At 42.0% G+C, this 20,490-nt stretch overlaps 1 protein-coding gene across 2 annotated transcripts in view; it reads right to left on the bottom strand.

Annotated features, from left to right (window-relative positions):
* PCSK5 (proprotein convertase subtilisin/kexin type 5) overlaps positions 1-15,434 on the bottom strand; it is a 297,459-nt gene extending 282,025 nt beyond the window's left edge. For both annotated transcript variants that reach the window (XM_032774960.2, XM_032774962.2), the window contains exon 1: positions 14,682-15,434. In XM_032774960.2, the coding sequence (XP_032630851.1) occupies positions 14,682-14,879 (198 nt within the window). In that variant the 5' untranslated portion in view covers positions 14,880-15,434. The remainder of the gene's footprint in view (positions 1-14,681) is intronic.
* Positions 15,435-20,490: the final 5,056 nt, after the last annotated feature.

The raw sequence follows: 20,490 nt of genomic DNA, 5'->3' as shown, positions 1-20,490 counted from the left end.
AATACAGGAAGTTTGGTCAGCTTTGAAATAAATAATGAATGGCATAAAAGAAGATGCATTTTTAATATACAGACCGCATTTCAAATGTAAAACATTTACTTTTATGCCATATAATTCCTGCATTACAAGGTCTGATTAATTGATTAATATTTAAAATATCTTCAGACATATATTATTTTGAAAACGCAGCTTCAAAATAATGCATCACCTTAAATGTGTCAGAAATGTAAAGAGATAAATCAGAGATCCTACAAACCACGCTCCCTGCTCACTGTGCATGTATGTACAGTAGTGGGATTATTACGTGTTTGGGGCTTTAATGTCATTAGCAGGCTACAGTCGACTCTATATCTCCTTATCCAAATACAACAGTTTCACTATGTTCCCAGCACATGACCAAGAAAGGGAAATGACTCAACTCTAACAAGATGGAAATGTGGCTCATTGGCAGGGGTAGCATCTAGAAGAGTAGGCAGTTGTGGTGTCAGCACCAATCATTGATGACAAGTGATTGACTTTGCCAAAACAGTCCACAGTCTAGGTGCCCCAGTGTGTGCTGGCCCGTTTTGGGAGCTCAGCAACCTCACCTGTGTCGAGCTATCAAGCCCCAGATGATGGGGGCTGGTGGCTGATTCAAGTGACCAAGTTACTTGACAGTAGGCTGGAGGCAGAACTTCCTATAAGAAGAAGCCTGTTCCATCAGTGGAAAGAGGAAAGAGACTTGCAGGGAGTAGGAATGCCCTTTCAGGAGCTGTAGGGTCAGAGAGAACTGGGGGGAAAGGGTTCTCTACAGTAGCCAGACAGAATGACTTGAGTGGAGTTGTGCAATGAGGGGCAGAAGCCTTAAGAAGCTTGAGGAAACTCCAGGGAGCAAGATCTGTGTTTTGGGAAAGAACTGTTGAGCTCAGCAAAGGACTGAATTAAGGATGAGTTGGGGAAAGATGTCCTGTCATATAAACTGATATGCATTCTGTGCTTCAATAAACCAGATCCTCAGAAGTGTATTTGACTCATAAGAGTCTGGGGGCAGTTGCTAAAAAGCTCAAGAAAACAAATCTGAGACAGTGTCAGGGCTTGATGCCAGTACGGGTCAGATCCTGTTACACGGGGGCCACGTCTAGACTACGTGCCGTATCGGCGCGTTAAAATCGATTGCTCGGGGATTGATATATCGCGTCTCATCTAGACGCGATATATCGATCCCCGAGCACGCTTATATCGATTCCGGAACTCCACCAAAACCAACGGAGTTCCGGATTCGACATGGCGAGCCGCGGACATTGATCCCGCGCGGTGAAGACGGGTGAGTAAATCGATTTTAGATAATCGATTTCAGCTACGCTATTCTCGTAGCTGAAATTGCGCATCTAAAATCAATTTTCGCGCGTAGTGTAGACCTGGTCTGGGGCTCTGAAGGAAGGCATTGTTGCTCCTGGATTCTTGGGTATAATCAGTGGTGCACCAGATAGCTGCAACCACATCTCTTCAATGCTCACATGATGCATATCTAGGCACTTTGTCTCCTCAGGAATACACAATTAGAAAATTCTGTTAGGCTACATTTGAATACTATCCATACATTTCGGTGACAAAAGAGTGTAGCTGCCTGCTTGTTACTTAAATGGGGAAAGCTACTGTGAGCTTGAAAGGCTGATGCTCAGATCTCTGCACTCACGCCCTTTTTCACTTCCATCTGGTAGCGATCTTTAAAGCCCTGAATGGATTGGGACCTCGCTATTTGAGGGACCACAGCTCACTCTATAACCTTTCACCCTGTGTTGTTGGTGGCAGGCCATTCTCAGTTTAAGGCCCTGCCTTTAGAATTCATTCTTCCTGGTTGGCTCACTAGAGACCAACTTGCTTTGAGGAACTTCAGATAATTTTTTTAGGGCAGCATTTGGTTGACTTTTGGGTTTTGGCTTAGTTTATTTTGCCTATTAATTTAGGCTACTTTAAGTTTAATATTTGGGGCATACCTACTACCTTTGTAAGTAAAAAATTTTCATGTAAGGATTTGCAGGATCAGGTGACAGGTGATGCAGCCATGTGCTATGGGTAGCAGATATAATTTCTGCGGGTTTTTAGTTTTGTTTTGTTCGTGTATTGTTTGTACTTAAAGCTGGTTGCCATATCAATAGGCACAAGAAATTCCAGCAAAATTAATAAATAGAATGTTCTCTGCTTCTTGTTATCCAGAAGTGAAGGCTATCTGCTACTTTTAATTAAGTTAAACAGCCAAAAATGTAGGCCACTATCAGAGTCTAGTCTCAAATTTCTAGCACACAGCATACAGATATCAACAATGCCCTCACTTCCCAATGAACATTCATATCAGCACAAATGCAGCACCTTTTTTTTTTTTTTCACAATTTGAATAAGAATGCATGTACAAAGGTAGCAACTGATTTAATCATGAGTTCTAGCAATGCATCTAAGATTTGTATTTTGGCTCTGGAGAACAAACATGAGCAAGGCCTATTTGCTTTTGGCAAAAAAGAGCAAAGTTCAAGGTTGCTTTTACTTCACCAAAAATGAGACAAACCTAACGACTCCATAATAGATGCTTTTTTTGTCTAGTAACATTTGACAGTATGCTAGACTGCTGATAGGAAACCAAATTTTCCTAATTATTTACCACAGATGAAACATATAGTTAATGTGGTACAATCCTGGGAGGGATAACACTCTGGTTCCTGTTTTAAGAGACAAATTCTGCCCCAGTTATGCATGGAAACAAGTCCTAACGTCTTCATGCGGAGTTATCTATGCACACGAGGCCAGAATTTGAACTTCAATGTTTTCAGACCTCCTGTTGGAAAACTGAACTTTCCCGATTTCTCAGGTTGATGGTTATCTCAGCTTGACATTCAATGTGGCATGTCACAGAAGGATTTTGCCCTAAAATGTAGGATACTTGTTATCTGAAAATCACCAACCAAATAAGAAACATTCCATTAACTTATATAGTGGAAAAATAGATGAAAAGATGCAGGCAACATGAAAAGGCTCATGAGTTGATCAAAAGTGTGCACCTGCTGTTGAATGATGAGCCTTCTCTTTCTAGAATCTAATGATTCTAAGATCCAGTTCTTCAAAGATGTGGACACATGAGTAACTTTACACTCATGAGTAGCCCTACTCATGAGCATAACTTCTTTTACAGGCAGATGTTTGCAGGATCAGAGCCATAGTCAATGGCTGCATTTTTTTCTAGATGTCCTTTTCAAATGCAAAATATAATATCATGCATACAACTATTTAGGAAATACGTTTTCATGTAGTAGCATAGGTTAAATTTGGGTCAGTGGTATGTTCATGAAAGATATCAGAGCTGTTACAACTACTACTATTAATTTTGTTGAGCATTTCTATAACACTTTTCATCTTCACATCATGTTAGTACTGTCAACCGATTAATCCTCACACTAGTGAGGACTGAAGCACAATGGAAATCCAATCCTGAATCAGGTCTCTGGGCACTACAGTAATATAAATAATTATAACAACGTATGTCTAATTAACAGTAATTCTGGCTTTGTGAAGACATGTTTCTGTGTGTCTCAGGTCTTACAGCATTGGGTATAGAAACTCTGGTTCATACGTCTATGATTCTGTTTTGTACACTATGCACTATTGCTCAGATTCCACATTTTCCACACAGACCTGTTTTTTTCAGTGGCTACAGTACTTAACCTTGCTGTCCAGGCTGTTCTATCTGGGCTACATGCTGATCCAGTTACAAAGCAATTCAGCTTAGTTAATTTCCTCGAGTTCAGTAGCAAAAGCTATCTTTTTTTAAAGTCTTATGATCACAAGTTTCAAACATAACGTAAGTTTGAGGTAGTGCTGCTCTAGATAGGAAATCTGCTTTGTATATTTCTGATCCTTTACTACAGTGTAACTTCAAATTATATTTCTTCTATCAATCTACACTGAAGGCATTTGGGGTAATAGAAAAGGTTTATGAAAGCTGTTTTCTGGAGGCTTATGGTCTGCATCATCATCATTGATCACATCTCCACCATGCAGGTACTGAATGAATTTCTCCCATGAAAATATTGTAATAAGACACTTCTTTTCACTCTCTGCATACCGTTGCTTTGTGAGCAAAAGTGAGTTTGACATAAAAGCTACTTAGTAAGGCTGCACCTAGTTCCTTTTCATTTGCATTGCACTGAATTGGAGCACCCCCATTCACATCTTTGCAGTTAAGTATTGGGTACTGGCTGACAACTTCTTTTACATGTTTAATTGCTTTGTCATTCCCAGACAGGACCCTTGTCTGTTACTTATACACATCAGAGGGGTGGGGTAGAAAGGCATTCACAAATTCCATGAAGTGTTGTATTGCTTGACATTTTTTCTCTCAGGTATTCCTAGAATTTCTCAAGAGTTAGAGGTACAGCTTCAGCTATGAGCAGATGCCCTATCTAGAGAACAGCCAAAGTCCTAATTTCATTTTCAGTTTGAGACTTTTTTTACTCTGAGCTGTGCTTTTAACAGTGCTGGTAATTTTGCTCCATTGCCTTTGGTACACCTCAAATAGTACTTTCTTAGCAGGCAACCAAGTACATGAAACAGATCCCCATTGCCAGACATTATCTTTTTGTATGTGGGAGGTATCATCTTTGGATACAGTGTCCATTTTTATTGATTCATGCTGAGCCTTCTGCCACGGTCGCTAAGAGGAATGGCTCCTTCGCCCCTTTCACTTCTTGAAAGTTTAAATCATAATTAATTCTTATAAATGTAGCTCAGAGTACATTTACCTAACTCAGGGGTGCACAAACTACGGCTCGTGGACTGAGCCGTTTTAAGCTGGCTTGCGAGTTCCCGCTGAGGAGTGTAGTCTGGGGCTTGCCCCGCTCTGGTGAGCCAGGTGGGGGCACCAGGCTGGGGACAGCATCACGTGGCTTGACTCCACTCCGGCGCTCCAGCCAGGGTGCGGCAGCATGGTCCCGGTCCAGGGCACAGGGTTGGGAGCCACACCACCTGGAAGCAGCTGCATGGCCCCACTCCAGCGCTCTAGCAGGGTTGGGGGTGCTCCACGCGTAGGAGTCAGAGAAGGGACATGCCACTGCTTCTGGGAGCCACTTGAGCCTGCACCCCTGAGCCTCTTCCCAAGTCCCAACCCCCTGCCCCAGCCCTGATCCCCCTCCCGCCCTCCAAACCCCTCAATTCCAGCATGGAGCACCCTCTTGCACCCCAAACCTCTCATCCCCAGCTCCACCCCAGAGCCCTCACCCCCTCCAACACCCCAACCCCAATTTTGTGAGCATTCATGGCCCGCAGTACAATTTCTATTCCCCGGTATGGCCCTCAGGCCAAAAAGTTTGCCGACACTTATCTAAGGGCTTCATATTAGAATCATCATATAATGGTATCTTGACTCCACTATACCGTAAAGCCAGATTCCTCTCGTCTTATTTACAATAATCTATGTAGATTAATAATTTGCACATGGACCCACAGCACATTTGGCACATGATTTTGCTACCCACCTCCTTACCAGTGCTCACATTCAGTAATATAAATTGCTGTTTTACTTTAGCCTTAACTGCACCTACACGATATCTAATGCTGAATATGGATTCATCAGATATGCTTTCCTCTTTGTATTCTGCCATATGTGTCTTATTTTGCTGCTTTTGCTGTCTGCAAGCTTTTCAAAAATATGTTTTGTCTTTTATTTTCTACAGATGTCTTCAGAAGATGGACACTTCTTGCTGGTCCCAGAATGCCTGCTAGCACAATAGCAGCAGCAGACAGTCTGCATGTTGTGCTCGCTCTGCATTGTTGCAGTTGTTTATAATTCTCGGCCTTTCTTTCTTGTTCAGTTGAGTTTTTTCCCTATAAAGTTTACCTCAATATCGCCTGTATTTAATTCTGTCAGCTGCATCTGTGCAATTTCACTATTCTTCACATAGCTCATAACATATCTAGTTTAAGATCTTTTAACATCTTAGCTCTGGTACCTGTATCTGTGACGCCCAGGCAATAGAAGCTTATTTATGCAAAGTCCCAAATTCTCTTGTGGCTGTGCCCTATCTCAGTTTTGTGACCTATTGAACTGAAATCTAAGTGTCCTGTCTTCTGTATTAAATCTTTAATTACAACAGTCCTGAGTGGCTGAAAAGGCTTCTACAGAACTTCAGGGGGCCATCATCCTGCTTTTCTGCATCAGTCAGTGTGAGATGCTGGGAACTCAGGCAAAAGTCTTTTTCTCTCACTCAGTGAAAAGAAGCTATCCTTATTTCAGGGTCTTTCTTTTCTAGTTCAGCTGAAATTTTGTTGTAATCTTCTGACTTAAGAAAACTATCAAGTTAACAGCAATCTCCCTTTTACCCATAGGCAATAGGACCGGCAAGTTGCTAACAGCCATTCTACTCAATCTTTCTGAACAATCAATCCTTCTTCTTTCAACAACAGCTTCTCTGTGCCTTTGCTAGATCTTCAGGTTTGAATATGATTAATATTTATTCACTGTTTATGTGATTTACTGGCCTAAAAACACTAAAATCCCACACCACACTCCCGACCCTGTGGTTCAACTGAGACTTTTCAAATAAAATCTTTACGAAGCACAGAGTCATAACATAATACTGTAATCTGCAATGGCCACAGGTTGGCTTCTCATATTAGAGCTTAGTACTCTATTCTTGTAACACCGAGTGTCCTTATTGCCTTGCTTAAGGCAGAATACTGTGGAAGAGGTAGCTTGTTGCCTCCAGAGGATGACGGGAAGGTGAGGGTAGGTCACTAGGCGCCTTTCCCCAGATAAAATCAGTGAAAGGGAATGGATGATCTGTTGGGACAATCAAGGTGTGAAGGGACGAGTTGTGGGGATGGGGAGGGTACCCATATACTCATCCATTCCCTTGAATTAAGGAAAGGAGCAAAGAGTCTTCACCTCCACTCCACTTTAGGATGGAGGCAACAGGTTGTTTTTTATTCCATTCCTCTTCTCCACAGAAAGGAAATCTTCACCCCTTCCCTCTTCTCTCTCCCACTCTTCTTGCACAATTAGGAAGAGGTAGACTGTCCTGCCTGAGCTAGGAGCAGTGCTCGAGGCTCAGGCCTGCTGCTGGCAGCAGCAGACAGGAACTGGCAAAACAATATGAACACAAACAATATGAAACAAAAGGTTCACTGCCCATTCCTTACTTTGAAGCCACAATATTTGAAATTAGAGGAAACTCATGCACACATCCCTAATTATCAGCTCCCTTTTTATACAATGAGAAGTGGAGGAAGACTGGATTAACCGATTTTCCCAAGACTATGGAAGGCATTAGCGTCAGAGCCAGAATTAGAGCTGCTGGCTTTTAAACCTTTTCTCAGGTCATGTCTCACTAAACTAGCATCCCTTTGTGCAAAGTATTGAGAACATGTGAGCACTAAACCACAAATGTACTTCCAGTGAGAAGCTGTACTTCAGGAAACAAGGAAAACCACGGGAACTAAGATGACATATCAATATACTATAATTTTCAAGGCTGTATCAAAAACAAGCTTCCTTTTCTCCCACTGAATAGTGATAAGCTATCAATGGAGTTCAACATATCTGTCACTTGGACAAAGTCAAGGTAGGTGAGATAGAATCTTTGATTGGCCCGATCTCTATTGGTCAAAGGTCCAAAAGAGATATTACGTCACCTACCTTGTCCATCTCTTATCCTGGGGACAACATGGCTATAACAACACTGCAGACAATTAGACAAAGTGCAAAATACACTACATGATTTTAATAAATCCTTCAACAGCTTCTATCTGTAGACAGCCAATGCAAGGTGGAAGTATTCCAAAAGTTAGCAATAGATACTAAGCTCAGTGCTAGAGCTCTGTAACCCTGCAACTATTGAGCGTAACCTAAAGCAACCTCTAGAGTGCTCTACATTATACCAACTTGTAACAGCCTCCCCAGTGCACTCCATCCCCATTCTTGGCACAGCTGAGAGGGAATGGTGTAGAGACAGCTTTATGCCAGCCAGGGATTCCCACACAACAAAGGAATCACCAACTGCCCATTTAGAGTGGGCCAGAATCCCCCCTTCTTAAGACCACAAACAAAAATGTCATCACTGCAGATCAAAATTCAGGATATGATGTCATCATTTAAGATACTTCTGTCATACAAAAGCCCAAACAAACAAACTAAGCTCTGGGACTGTCACTTACACTGGCTTTACACTAAGGTAACTCTGTTGGCTTTAATGGAGTTATTATTGATTTACACTAGGCCTACTGTCAATAACCAAGCACTATGGCCCTGATCCAGCTCCCATTAAAGTAGATGGAAACACTCCCACTGATTTAAGCGTAGGCGAGATCAGGTCCAACAGTGAGAATTAATATGCTCAAAATCTACAGCACTACCTACAGTTATCAAAATGAGCCTTCATTGATAAGACATTCTTACTAAAACAAAAAACTTAGTAAACAATTTTTTTTGTGGCTAACCATAAGCATGGCTTGAAAAATCCATTTACCCACTTGTCAGAACCAATAAGGGGACCTACATCATCAATTTCTGCAGAATTTTGGCATTCCTTTTAAAACAAAAATTTCTACCCCTTATGTTTAGGAAGACAGTCTTCCAAATATGAATCAAATGTTCTGCAGTGTCACCTTACTGACACCTCAGCTGCTGCTCATTGCTTTCCCAAGCCAGAGAAGAATGAAATTAGTAACATTCTGGTTAGTTTCACTGCAGCTATTCAAATCACTATGGGTGACAGTACAATTGTCAAAACTTATGTCAATTTCATGCTTGTAAAGGTAAGAAAAAAATATCACCAACAGCACAGGCAGTACTGGAGTTATTCACAGGAAAGAAGTATGAAAAAATGGAGCCTAGGAAAAAGGTTGCTTAGGAAAAACCTCTTCCTCTCCCACCTTATGTCTGCCAGGAGCCCTAGCAGTGAGATAAGTGACAGAAAACTCCTTCTTCCTTTGGCGAAGTAAAGAAGACTGGAGCTTCAAGTTAATCAACTACCTACTACTCAGAGACTGAAATAAAAGATGAAACCCCTAAGCAAGGTTCACAGACAGCACGCTGGTCGAAATCTCTCCATCCTCCATCTGACCAGGAACTGGGAGTAGCAGGGAACTGGGCTTCCCTCCAATATTTTGCCTCTGGATCTCAGTGGCCCCTCCCTCATCCATCTATCACATCTACCCCTGACTAATTGATCTAGTCATCTGGTGTATGATTAGTTTTTCTAGCCATAGCCAGGACTAAGATACCAGCTGGACAATGAAAATAAGCAGATATTTCAAGGACCACTTGTTATATTCTACTACCAATCACCCAAACAAAGCAAAAGACACAATGGCTAACTTCAATGCACCCCCAAGGAAGCATTAAATCACAAAAAATCAACAACCCATAAAACATATGTCCTACAGCCCTTTCCAGTGTATTGTCTGAGCTTCGTTTTACAACCCCCTGCCCCAGGGTTCATCTCCATTGATCATCTCTTTTCTCAAGTCAACATTGAGTATCACTTCTCTGCAGATAAAATCCAAAACTTATACCACCTTTCCTCTTTTATCTCTAAATTAACTTGCAGCCTGCCTAAATCTCATCCTCTGGTTTGCTTTTTCTCATAACTTATTTCATCTCCACGCTTTTAAAATGGATAGATCAACCGGTAACAAAAGCACCCTGAAGCAAATCCCCCCATCTCTACTGCTCCCCTCAGTTCAACTCAGTCAACTGGCAATATTGTCAGGATCTTCCTGGTTTGCAAACCTGCCCACAAAAACCTCTGAAACACTGTCCATATTAGACATCAGTTCTGATATATGACCTTATTGTGTCTTATCTAGACTCTTGTAATTCTTCTGTTCCTTTGGGTAAAATGCCTGTTGAAGTAAATTGCAAGACTAACACTGATTTTAAAGAGCCAAGATTTAGCCTTCTGTACATTCTTTCTAAAGCCCAACTCTCAAATCTTCAATTACCCCAAAATGCAGCTCCTTGTCCCTTTACTTCTATCTGGAGGTGGTAATATCCCATGTTCAGAACCCTTTAATGGTTTCTTGTCCATTTCAGATTGTTTATGGATCTTTTCTTTCATAAGATTTGCAATGAGCAACTTCCAGCCAAAATAAACATAGCACAGCTCCTACTGACCCAATCAGAAGAAGGCTCCCTTTCAGCTCACTTGATAGTAACACCGTCTACAAAACCAAACTCCTAACTACCTTGGCTGCCATAATGTACAGGTTGCACATGCAGCAAGTTCTGCCACTGGAAAAGGAATCTGCTAACTGGTTACTTTAAAAGCAGCAGAGAATCCTGTGGCACCTTATAGACTAACAGAAAGCTCACGCTCCAAAACATCTGTTAGTGTATAAGGTGCCACAGGATTCTCTGCTGCTTTTACAGATCCAGACTAACATGGCTACCCCTCTGATACTTGGTTACTTTAAGTATCTTAATAGTGTAACCAGATATCAGACCACAATACTTCTCACAATCCTTTTGAATTTATCTTGTCCTGTTCTTCTGTCTATTCCCTGTACCCCATACTATCAGATTTCTTTCAGCCACTTCCCATTGGCTCTCCCCAATAAATAGTAGATTCTAATCCCTTGCTGGCCTTGGCATAGATTTTTCTCCCTCCCTTTCCATGCTTTTTTTTTTGGTTGGATTGATTCCTTCATTCTTCAAATCCATGTTAACAACCCTCACTTCTCCCTTGCTGTGACTTCTAAATCTTCCTAATAAAAAGACAGCCAAATCCTACTCCTTGGACTTCCCAATTTTTCTTTCCTTAATCATTATCCTTAAAACTTAACCCTCAAATCTCTCTTCACCCATGCTCTATAAAATCTATATATGCTACCTACAAGATAACCTGTATGCTTTGTTTCACATGTAGAGAGATTACATACATTCTGTTATACTTTTCAAGAATGGTGCCATAATTCTTTTGAATTGTATTAGGTACACTCTGAATCGCATAGTTCTGTGCTATCCACAAGGTAACAAGAGATGTAGAATCAAAGTCATACACCTGTAGACCCAGGGATCTGGGAACCTGATGAAAATGGTACCAACTTTTCAGAGCAGGAGTGGGGTATGGAATAGAACAGAACAGACTACTCACATGAATGCCCGGGGACACTCTAATGAACACTCCAATGCAAAAAAACCATTTGGAGAACATTTTGCTACGAGTAACCAGAAACTCAAAAGCGCCAGACCTAAAGAGAACTTCACACAGCCATGAAACTCTTCAGAACACATAAATATGTAATAAATCATGCTCTGGGATCTCTCTTTGATAGAGCAAAATGACATCTAGTAGCCAAAACATGTGTAGTAATCTCCATGAATGTTTTAGCTTGGTAGCAAGCAGAATGAGACGAGGAATCAACTACCAGACCTGCGTTCATGCTATCACTAATGCTCACTTGTTCCCTCAAATACACTTTCCCCAGTTAATATATTCCTATATTCTTCCTTTTATTTGCATACTTCGTATCTGCATACCTAAACAATACTTAAATGAAGGGAATTGGCATTATGCACTCCTTTGATTAGTAGATCTATTTATGCATTTTCCAATTGTCCATTATTTATATGCTCTGTATTTTGTCCCCTCCCTATCTGCACACTTGATCAGCAATGTATGTATTATTAATATAAGAACATAGGTGTACACATGACACTTTACTGACATATAAGAAGACAAAAGCTACAAAAGCTTTTCCTTATTTATTCAATGGAAGTTTAGGGTGTGCAAGGAATGCAGGGTCCGCCCCTAATTTAGCCATCTGGCATGGTAAATAAGACAAGGGGCAGAAGAGAATCCTTCTCCATACATCTTACTATATTGCCTGTTTCTGTACTTGAACAATATGTTAATGCTCAAATTACTAAGGCCCAAATGAGAAGATACAAAAAAGAAGAAAAGATCCAGAATAAGGGACACAAAAACAATAGGGCAGGAAGCCATAATTTTGGATTCACTTATTTGATATAAATGGCAATTTGGAGCCAAATTTTCCAAAGAGTGGGTGCAATTTGCACATATACATTTGCCCCCGTAATTTTGTGCCCCTAAATAGGATTACTTGTGCCTCTAATTACCTGACTATGGAAACAAAAAGGGAAGTTGGGACTCAGACCTTTTGAAGATTTAATTATTTGTATTTCACATTTTATATAATTTCAGTGTTGTGTTCCAGATTTTTTGATGTAAATAATTAATAATAAATGTGCACTAATCCAGATTAAGTTATAAAATGAAGGATGTCTCTCTTAACAAGGAACAACTGAGAGGTATGTTTGAAACTTTCAGTACAATGATAAAGTATGTGTGAACTGATTTTATTATACTAACAATTGGGTGAGTGTTACTGTCCTTTGAACTGATGGGGTGAAAAAGATCTGAAGTGCAGCTCTATTTTTGTGAATTTCTTGCATGAGATGAAGAGGTCTTCAGTATAGGTTAAATCTTGTGTTCTAAACTGTTAATTGGTGTAATTAAAAGTGCACCCAGAAAAACTGCTTGCAAAACAATATTGTTTATTTTTAAGCACTGTTTGTGATGCATTGGATAACAACTCACACTTTATAAAGCTAAATACCAAGAAATGTGTATTATACTATGGCAGGGTGTACATCAGAAAAAGAGTATCTTAACTCTTTTTTCTCACTGTAGTATCTGTGCAGCAGCAGAGTATTTTCTAAATGTGACTGGATCCAGCAAGAACCAGATGTTTCCTCACTCCAAGTGTCTGGATCCAATAATTTTCTCATGGTCTGTTTTTGGATCCAGACAGTTCCAGGTGTTTTCTAACTAAACATCTGTGGATTCAACAAAGTCCCCATGCTTTCTAACTGACTGGGCATAGATCAAGGAAGATGTGTACGATTTTGTGTTACATTTGCTTGGACTCAAGATTTTACTTCTCCCCCTTTCCAATTTTAATTTTATTATGAACTGGAGAAAGGAGGAAGTAATTTTATTGTGCATATATAGATACACACACACACTCAGTTTAGGAAATCAGTGTTTTCCCCCATATAGGCCGTTCATTGACAGGAATGCTTCTCTTTACCGCGACATGTAAAATCTAGATCTCTGAGCACAAGTCAGTCCTGCCGGATTCCGTACATCAGCCCTCGAATGCCCTCAGTATTTCCCCCTGTCCATACACAACCTGGTTTTTAACAGGACTAGTCTGATTTATTTTTCTCTCTCCAAGATGCCTGCTACAAATCGCAGCGGCAGCAAGACGACATGCAGGCATCTAGGGGCACAAAGGGCGACTCTTTTGCCACCTTCTCCTCCTTCCTCGTAACCTGTCCCTCCGGAAGGTGTCCAAAATGGGGGCTAGAAATTCCCCTCACCTTGGCAATAACAGCAGCTGTGTCCTCCTAGCCCCGTGGGACACACAATCTGCTTGTTCAGGGTGATCTGATTTTCAGGGACTGAGCTCAAAGTTCATGCTCTGAAAAGGCACAAATGGTCTGAGGAGCTTGGAGGTGGGGAAAGCTGTGGGAGGGCTAGATGCTCTGATATCTTGGACAGAGTGGATACTCCTTGCCTCCAAGCGATCTCTCCCCCCACCTTCTTCACAAACACGTCCCTAGCGGCAGCAGGCTCCGATCCGCAGCAGAGCCACTTCCACCCAGCGTCAGCAGGACAAGGGTAATTCCTTAGATGCATTTAATTTCCGTGACAAACGTGTTCCCCTGAACTGCCCTCCCCACCAGTACAGCTTGCGGGGGCGGGCAGGATTCCAAGCTTAGCCGGAAATTTACCTGGCTGAACGAGCGCGGATTTTGGCTTTATCGCTGTGTCCACGTTACCATCAGTCCACCCCCATGAACTGGTCTTTATTCTGCATTCATAACAATCACAAATAACCGGGGCACCTTTTCTAAGCACTGATTTCCACTGCATTTTAAAACTCCAGCCCCCGTTCCTTTACCTGGTTGGATCACTCCTAGACAGTAATCTCCCCCAACCCTCCCAAGCCCTAGGACAAAGACAAGGAATCGGGGGGGGGGGGGGGGGGGGCTGGGTGTTTGTTTTCCCCTCCCCTCTCAAGCCTGCTGCTAGAGCCACTGTCTGACCGCAGGAAGTTTCAAACGTCTCCTGGCTGGGTGTTTTGCACGCTCCCACCTCGTGAGCAGCTGTCTGAGAAATGCCCACGGAGCTGCACAGAGAACATCCCCCGCCTCACTCGCACAATCCTTCCCCGAAAGTGTCTGCAGAGAGAAACTTCTGTCTCCCGCGGTTGTTGTGCACTGCACACTCGCGTCATCCCCCAGAGCACCGGCACCCGGGACACACACATACAATTAAAACATGCGTGTTACACCTGGCCTATGCACGCAGCCACACAAAACAAACGCAAGGGGAGAAACAGCCTCCTGCCACCACAATCCACCGGCAGGATTCAGCCACAAACCGATCCCTGCTGACTTGAACAGGGCTCTCCATACACTCTACACTCGGGGAACGGCTCCGAGGAATCTGGAGTGAAGGGCAAACTTCTGTCTGCCCCTTCCATTGCCCTGCGCTCCCTTGCTTAACTTTTTGTGCCAGCCCAGACTGAACAGCAGCAGCAGCAGATCTGGGAGAAGGTCCTGCCTGCGGCATCTGCAACGTTACCATCTGTTAGAAAGTAGTGGATGTAGTTTGAAGGAGGGTTACCTGTCCTATATTGACGTATCCGTATTTGCTAGCTATCCTGCTGGCTTCCTGATGCCCCCCAGTTATCCTCACAGCCCAGTGGTTGGTGTACATTCGAGTCCTGCAGGCGGGTAGCAGGAACCCCAGCAAGAGGGTGAGCAGGCAGAGACGGTCCCCTCCTCCTCCGCCTCCCCAGCAGCAGCGACTCTTCCAGCCCATCTTCTCCTCCTGTGCAAACAAGCCCCACGAAACTTCTCCTTCCTTCTTCCCAGGCTCCTCTCTCACCTCCAGGCGACACCACCAGCAGCAGCAAGTCTTCCAAAGTTATCCCGAAGAGGCAACTAGAAATAGCTTAGAATATTGCATTGAACTTTCTTTGGGTTTAAATTATTAGAGATTATGTATAATTATTATCATCAGCAACTGTTGTTATTATTAATCTCCCTCCAGGGATTAAGTAACTTGCTAGGAAAGCTCCTCTCACAGTTTCTGAGCTTCAGGCTTCTCCCTCTTTCCCCTGCTACATGGAAAGTCTTCTCTCTGTAGGGAGGGAGGTGTCCTTTGCTTTTCCTTCTTTCTCAGATTTTCCCCCTCTACTTATCTGCTCTCTCTTTCTTTATTTTCTTCTTCTCCTTCTCTTTCTCCCTCCCTCCCCTTGCCCAGAGTACAGCAGCAGCAGCAGGCAGTGTTGAGTGTTGGCAGCTGAGCTTCTCAGTTCAGTCAGCCCGTGTAACCTCCCTCCCTCCCTCTGAGTAGTGAGTGCGGAGTGTGAGTGGAAATGGCAGCAGCGCCTTCCCTGCATAAGTCACTGTGCACCCCCCTTCTCTCCTCCAGTTCCCTCCCGGCTGATAGCAGGAGCCAGCCCGGTCCTAGCGCCTTCCTTTTCCCATTACAAATACAAAAGCCTTAAACAAACAGCGCGAGGTGATCCCACAACTGAAAACAAACAGCCAACAACGATGGGGATTTGATTCAATTCATTATTTATTTCAGTGCACAGAACCTCGTAACGTACATGGTATCATCACCAGGCATGCAACCACATCCTAGCGATCCAGTACACGTACACAGACATGCTAAACCCAACTCCAGAACCATGCATCAGAAGTTTATAGTGTACATTTTTATACACTTTAATAATAATAAAAGAAAGTCAGCTCAACACCAGCACAGAAAAACAGACACCTAGAATTGCACAGAAAAAACCTGTCACTTGAATAAAATCCACCCTCTCATTTCTTTGTCATCCAGGATAAAACATTTCAAATACCTGTCAGTTACATATAAACATAATTCTTTTCAATTATAAGTTCTTTGGGTCAGGGACTGTCACTGGATATGTGTTTGTACAATGCCTAGCACAATGAGGACCCAACCTGACTGAAATGAAGATGCCATTGCAATATAAAATGTTAGTCGTAACTAAAAATTTAGCTCTAATTATGCCACACCTCATAATACCCCATTAGGGATGAGTTGCAGGATTGTCTTTGTAGTCTTTGACATATTAATTAATTTGAAAATATTATTGCATAGTAACACTGACAAATAAAAATTCACACACATAAACTATATTTTAAAACATGATAGTATAAATATTAGATATTTTATGTAGGAGCACTGGATACTGTGGCAACAGATGCTTTTGAAATGTATATAATAAATATGTAATGTCTTTGAAGAGTATCTAAGAATATTTAATATCGCATTATATCATCACCAATTATACAAAGAGGCTTAGTCTTAGAGAAAGATAGGGTAGTGGTCTGAGCCTAGAACTGTGTATGAGGACCCAATGACTTCTAATGGTAGCTCTTAATAAGTATATGGATAGTAATGTTGTCTTCAGTGGCATTACTCACATGCTTTAAGTTAAGCATGTGCCAAAGTGTTTTCCCTGAAGCAAATCCTCATATTTGCTACCAGCCAATGATAGCTCCCTTGTTGTGACCTTGAACAAGTCCCTTAACTTAGCCTTGGTTTATCTGTAAAATGGGGATACATAAATCAATGTATCTACCTCCCAGGGGAGTTGGGAGGATTCATTAGTGTTTGAAAAGCTATTGAAAATTAAAAACTATATATAAATTCAAAGTATTATTTTTTATCAAAGACCCTAAAGAACATTACAGAAATAGGCATTAATATTCCCATTCCTACAGGAATCAGACATGAGAAATTAAATGCTTTTAAAAGGGTCACATAGCAAGTGGGCAGTATCTTGATCCCAGTTCTCTGCTATAAACACTAAATATGCTGTCTCCCTAATTAAATGTAAATTAGCAACAACAAAAAATTATACAATCTATATTAAAATAGTCTATGCACCCAATTCACTTATTTTTTCTATAATCTTGTTATATTCTATTACTGGCCAACCTGACACCATATAATGTCATTAAGTTCAAGGGGGAAAATCAGGAAAATTCACTCTCTACTCCCCCATGAATTATATGTTCCTTGTCTCTAAAATTTCACTTGCCAGGAAATATTTCTCTTCCCTGTATGTTTTTCTGTAGTTCACATTATCATTTGCTAATCATATTACAACACACTGTTTATCTCTGTCCTCAGTTCCAAGACCGCCATGGGTTTACCTCCTCTAGAAATTTCACAAATAATGATTCACTCTTTGGCAAACATGGGCCCAATCCTGGTTCCAGTGAAATCAATAGCAGAACTCTCACTGACTTCAAAAGAAGCAGGATTGGGCCAAGAAGGGGCTGTCATGTTGCTGATATTCATAAATCCACATTAACTGAATATGATATTAAATCTCCTCCAGCAATTAGCCATCCTTATTGATTACTTCAGTGATAATTACACAAGTCAGCTCTCTTTCACAGCATTCTACATCTGGAATGTTTAAAGTATATTTCATCATAAATGATCTCCCTACTGAAGTGTATAGCAATCAATGTCCTGCACTTGCAAAACCTAGCTCTCTTCCTGTTGATGTTTTTTTTTTAAATTAGGAGGAATGGGGAAATTGTTCACTGATCATTTCTCACTGGATTCACTTTTTTCTTCACTAATTTGTTTCCAGATATACGTGTCTTTTTTTTTTTGACAAACATAACATGCAAGGTATTGACCATAAATGAGAATTTATAAGTTAATGGGGAACAGGTTAAAAAATGTTTAGCATTTATATCAATAAAAAAAAGTTGGTGATGCAATAGAACATTCTTCCACAGATAGACAACAGTACCATAAAGGAGTCAGGAATATAAGGCTATATTCTAAAAACCAGTTCTTGGTAAATGACACATCATTACCAGCTCCTAGAGACATATCTAAGGGTATGTCTTCACTGCAGAATTAACTCAGGTGATCAGGCTGAAGTGATCATCCAGGATAGCCTAGCTTGGATATGAGCAGCCTTACTGCAAAGCCATACTTGAGCGGATCCACTCTAGTGCTTCTTCACTTGTGGGGTGCTAGGACTTTCAGGGTCATATCCTAAGTTTCTTAGACCTTCAGTAAGCTGAGCCACTCTATTGTGAGAGAACTCTTCTGCCTTTCTGGGCACCTGTGTGAAGGCTCTGAAGAACTATCAGTACTCAGGTTGTTTAGCATCTAATCTCATTGCAAAGTGGGCAGGTTACTATCCCCTGGGTAAGCAGCACTTGGGCTTTATTTGATACTCCAGGATGGGGCAAGTAGCTCAAGTGTAAAGCACCCTGGCACTCGGGGGAGAGGTTTTTTTGTATGGACAGAAGCTGGGTTAAGGGCAGCACCTAAGAGACCAAGTTGACTCTGCAGTGAAAACAAGTTCTAAGGCTGTTTAAAGGTTCAGGATCATGTAAGTATCTATCACCCATTCCACCACAACTTGCTCTTTCTACTCAGTTCTGTTCCTACTACTTCTACCACCCAACCAGTTCTGATCATTCCTCCATATTAAATGCAAACTTCCACCTGAATCTAGCTCTTTCCTTATTGTTATTAATACCTAAAGTCCTTTGCATTGTTACTCTCCATTGACCATGATTATGAGGGTTACTACCTACACTGGCCCTGAGAGGTTAAATTAGACCCAATTAACCTCTAGGCAGCACCTGGAGGAGGAGACGGAGCAGAAATTGATTAATCTAGACACAAAGCTCAGCTGGGCAGACACAGATGGGGACTATATCAACCAGGAAGCTGGCAACAAGAGGGGTGGGAAGGAAGGTGTCTTTAGCTGCTTCCTAAGTGGGTGTGGCTTGAGGAAAGTAGCCTATAGTTACTCTGTGGGAGGAAGGACTGTGGCTTGGTAAACCCAGAGAGGTGGGTAAGGCTTGGGGGAATAACAGCAAGGTTTGAAGTAGGACAGACTTTCTCTGCTGATGAGATGGCCCCTGACGTGGGACCTCCTGCTAGTTGCTGATTAAGTGGTACTGGTGAGGCAGTGAATAGGAAGACTTCCTGAGGTAACACATTACTTCTTGACAAATGAGGTCAGGAAGGGGGTAGGGAAGACCTGTATGGTGACCTGGCTAGAGGACTGAGTCAGGAAGAGGAGGCTGCAGTCTTGGAGCTTGCAGGGTAAGAGGCTAATGGAAGAGACCCTGCCAGGGGATGCTGGAGATAATTTCCAGGCTGGCTAACAGGAGGTGCCACTAGTGGTGGGTGAACCCCAGGACAGTAATCCACTATGTGACCTTTGTCAGTGCATCCATGGCTATTCCTATTTGATCTAAATCTCTTCTCTAGTCTTGCTACTCCCTACTCCAAATTTTTTCCTCAGGCTCTAATTTCCCTTCTTCAGTTGTAAATTCCTGGGACTCAATAAGTCTGGTAGCACCTCTCATAGGTCTCTGGCTGTAGTTCACTTTAAGATTCCTCCATTCAAATTTTGCATGTTCTGGAGTTGTAGAAGTGTGCTTTGCATGCTGGGGTGTAATTAAGAAGGAAACCTCAGAGTGTCAATACATTTGAAGTGAGCAGCAAGTCCAAATCCTGCCAAGTAGCAACCAGATATGTTGGGCCTTGAGGATCTTCAAAAGTAGGGAAGGCTTTCATAAGTCACTTGGAGTACTTGTTAGTCAGGGTTTGGAATAGGTGGCCTGGGGCATGCTGAGTGAAACAGTAGCCACCCAGGAAAAGGATGTGGTTACTCTGAAAGCATGGGTATTAGCTCAGAGGTTTAGGTAAGATTTAGTATGATCTCAGAACTTACTGTCATAGAGTTCACAGCCAGAAGGGACCACTAGATCATCTGCTCTGACCTCCTATATATCACAGGCCAGTACCCCCACATGAAACCCAACAACTGACCTTTGACCAAAGTAATACACCCCATAGGAGACTAACTATTGTGTGCCATAGGGGAAAAAAATAGAAGGTACCAAGGTGCACCAATGCCTAAGGCCTCTGCAATAATAGGGAAATGATTAAGTGAGATGTGGGTGCCAGTCGCTGGCTAGGATAGGTCTCACATCATGCTGTAGAGAAAGGTGAAAACCCCCAATTCAGCAACAGAGGAGGAAAACAATTTATTTGAAGTGTGATTGTAAAACCATAAAAACCAGAGGACTTAAGGGAAGGTGTAGTTACTACAACTGACTTTAACCTCACTGTGCTTCACTTAACCTGTCTGAAAAGTGGGGTTCTAACTGTTGATGAAGAACACTTTGAGTCCATGATGATGGGTGAAAATTGCTAACTATAATAATGGAAAATTGCAAAGATGTAGTTGATAACAGTGAGATGGCATAATCTAATGGATAGGGCACTGGGTGGGGAGCAATGAGACCTTGATTCTGTTCCAATGACTGCCATTGACCCGCTGGGTTACTCTGAGCAATGCATTTAATCTCTGTGCTTCTATTTCCCCTCCCAGTTC

The sequence above is a fragment of the Chelonoidis abingdonii genome, chromosome 6 (assembly GCF_003597395.2).
Source record: "Chelonoidis abingdonii isolate Lonesome George chromosome 6, CheloAbing_2.0, whole genome shotgun sequence".
NCBI classification, from domain to species: domain Eukaryota; kingdom Metazoa; phylum Chordata; order Testudines; family Testudinidae; genus Chelonoidis; species Chelonoidis abingdonii.
This window is presented reverse-complemented; position numbering and strand designations above follow the sequence as displayed.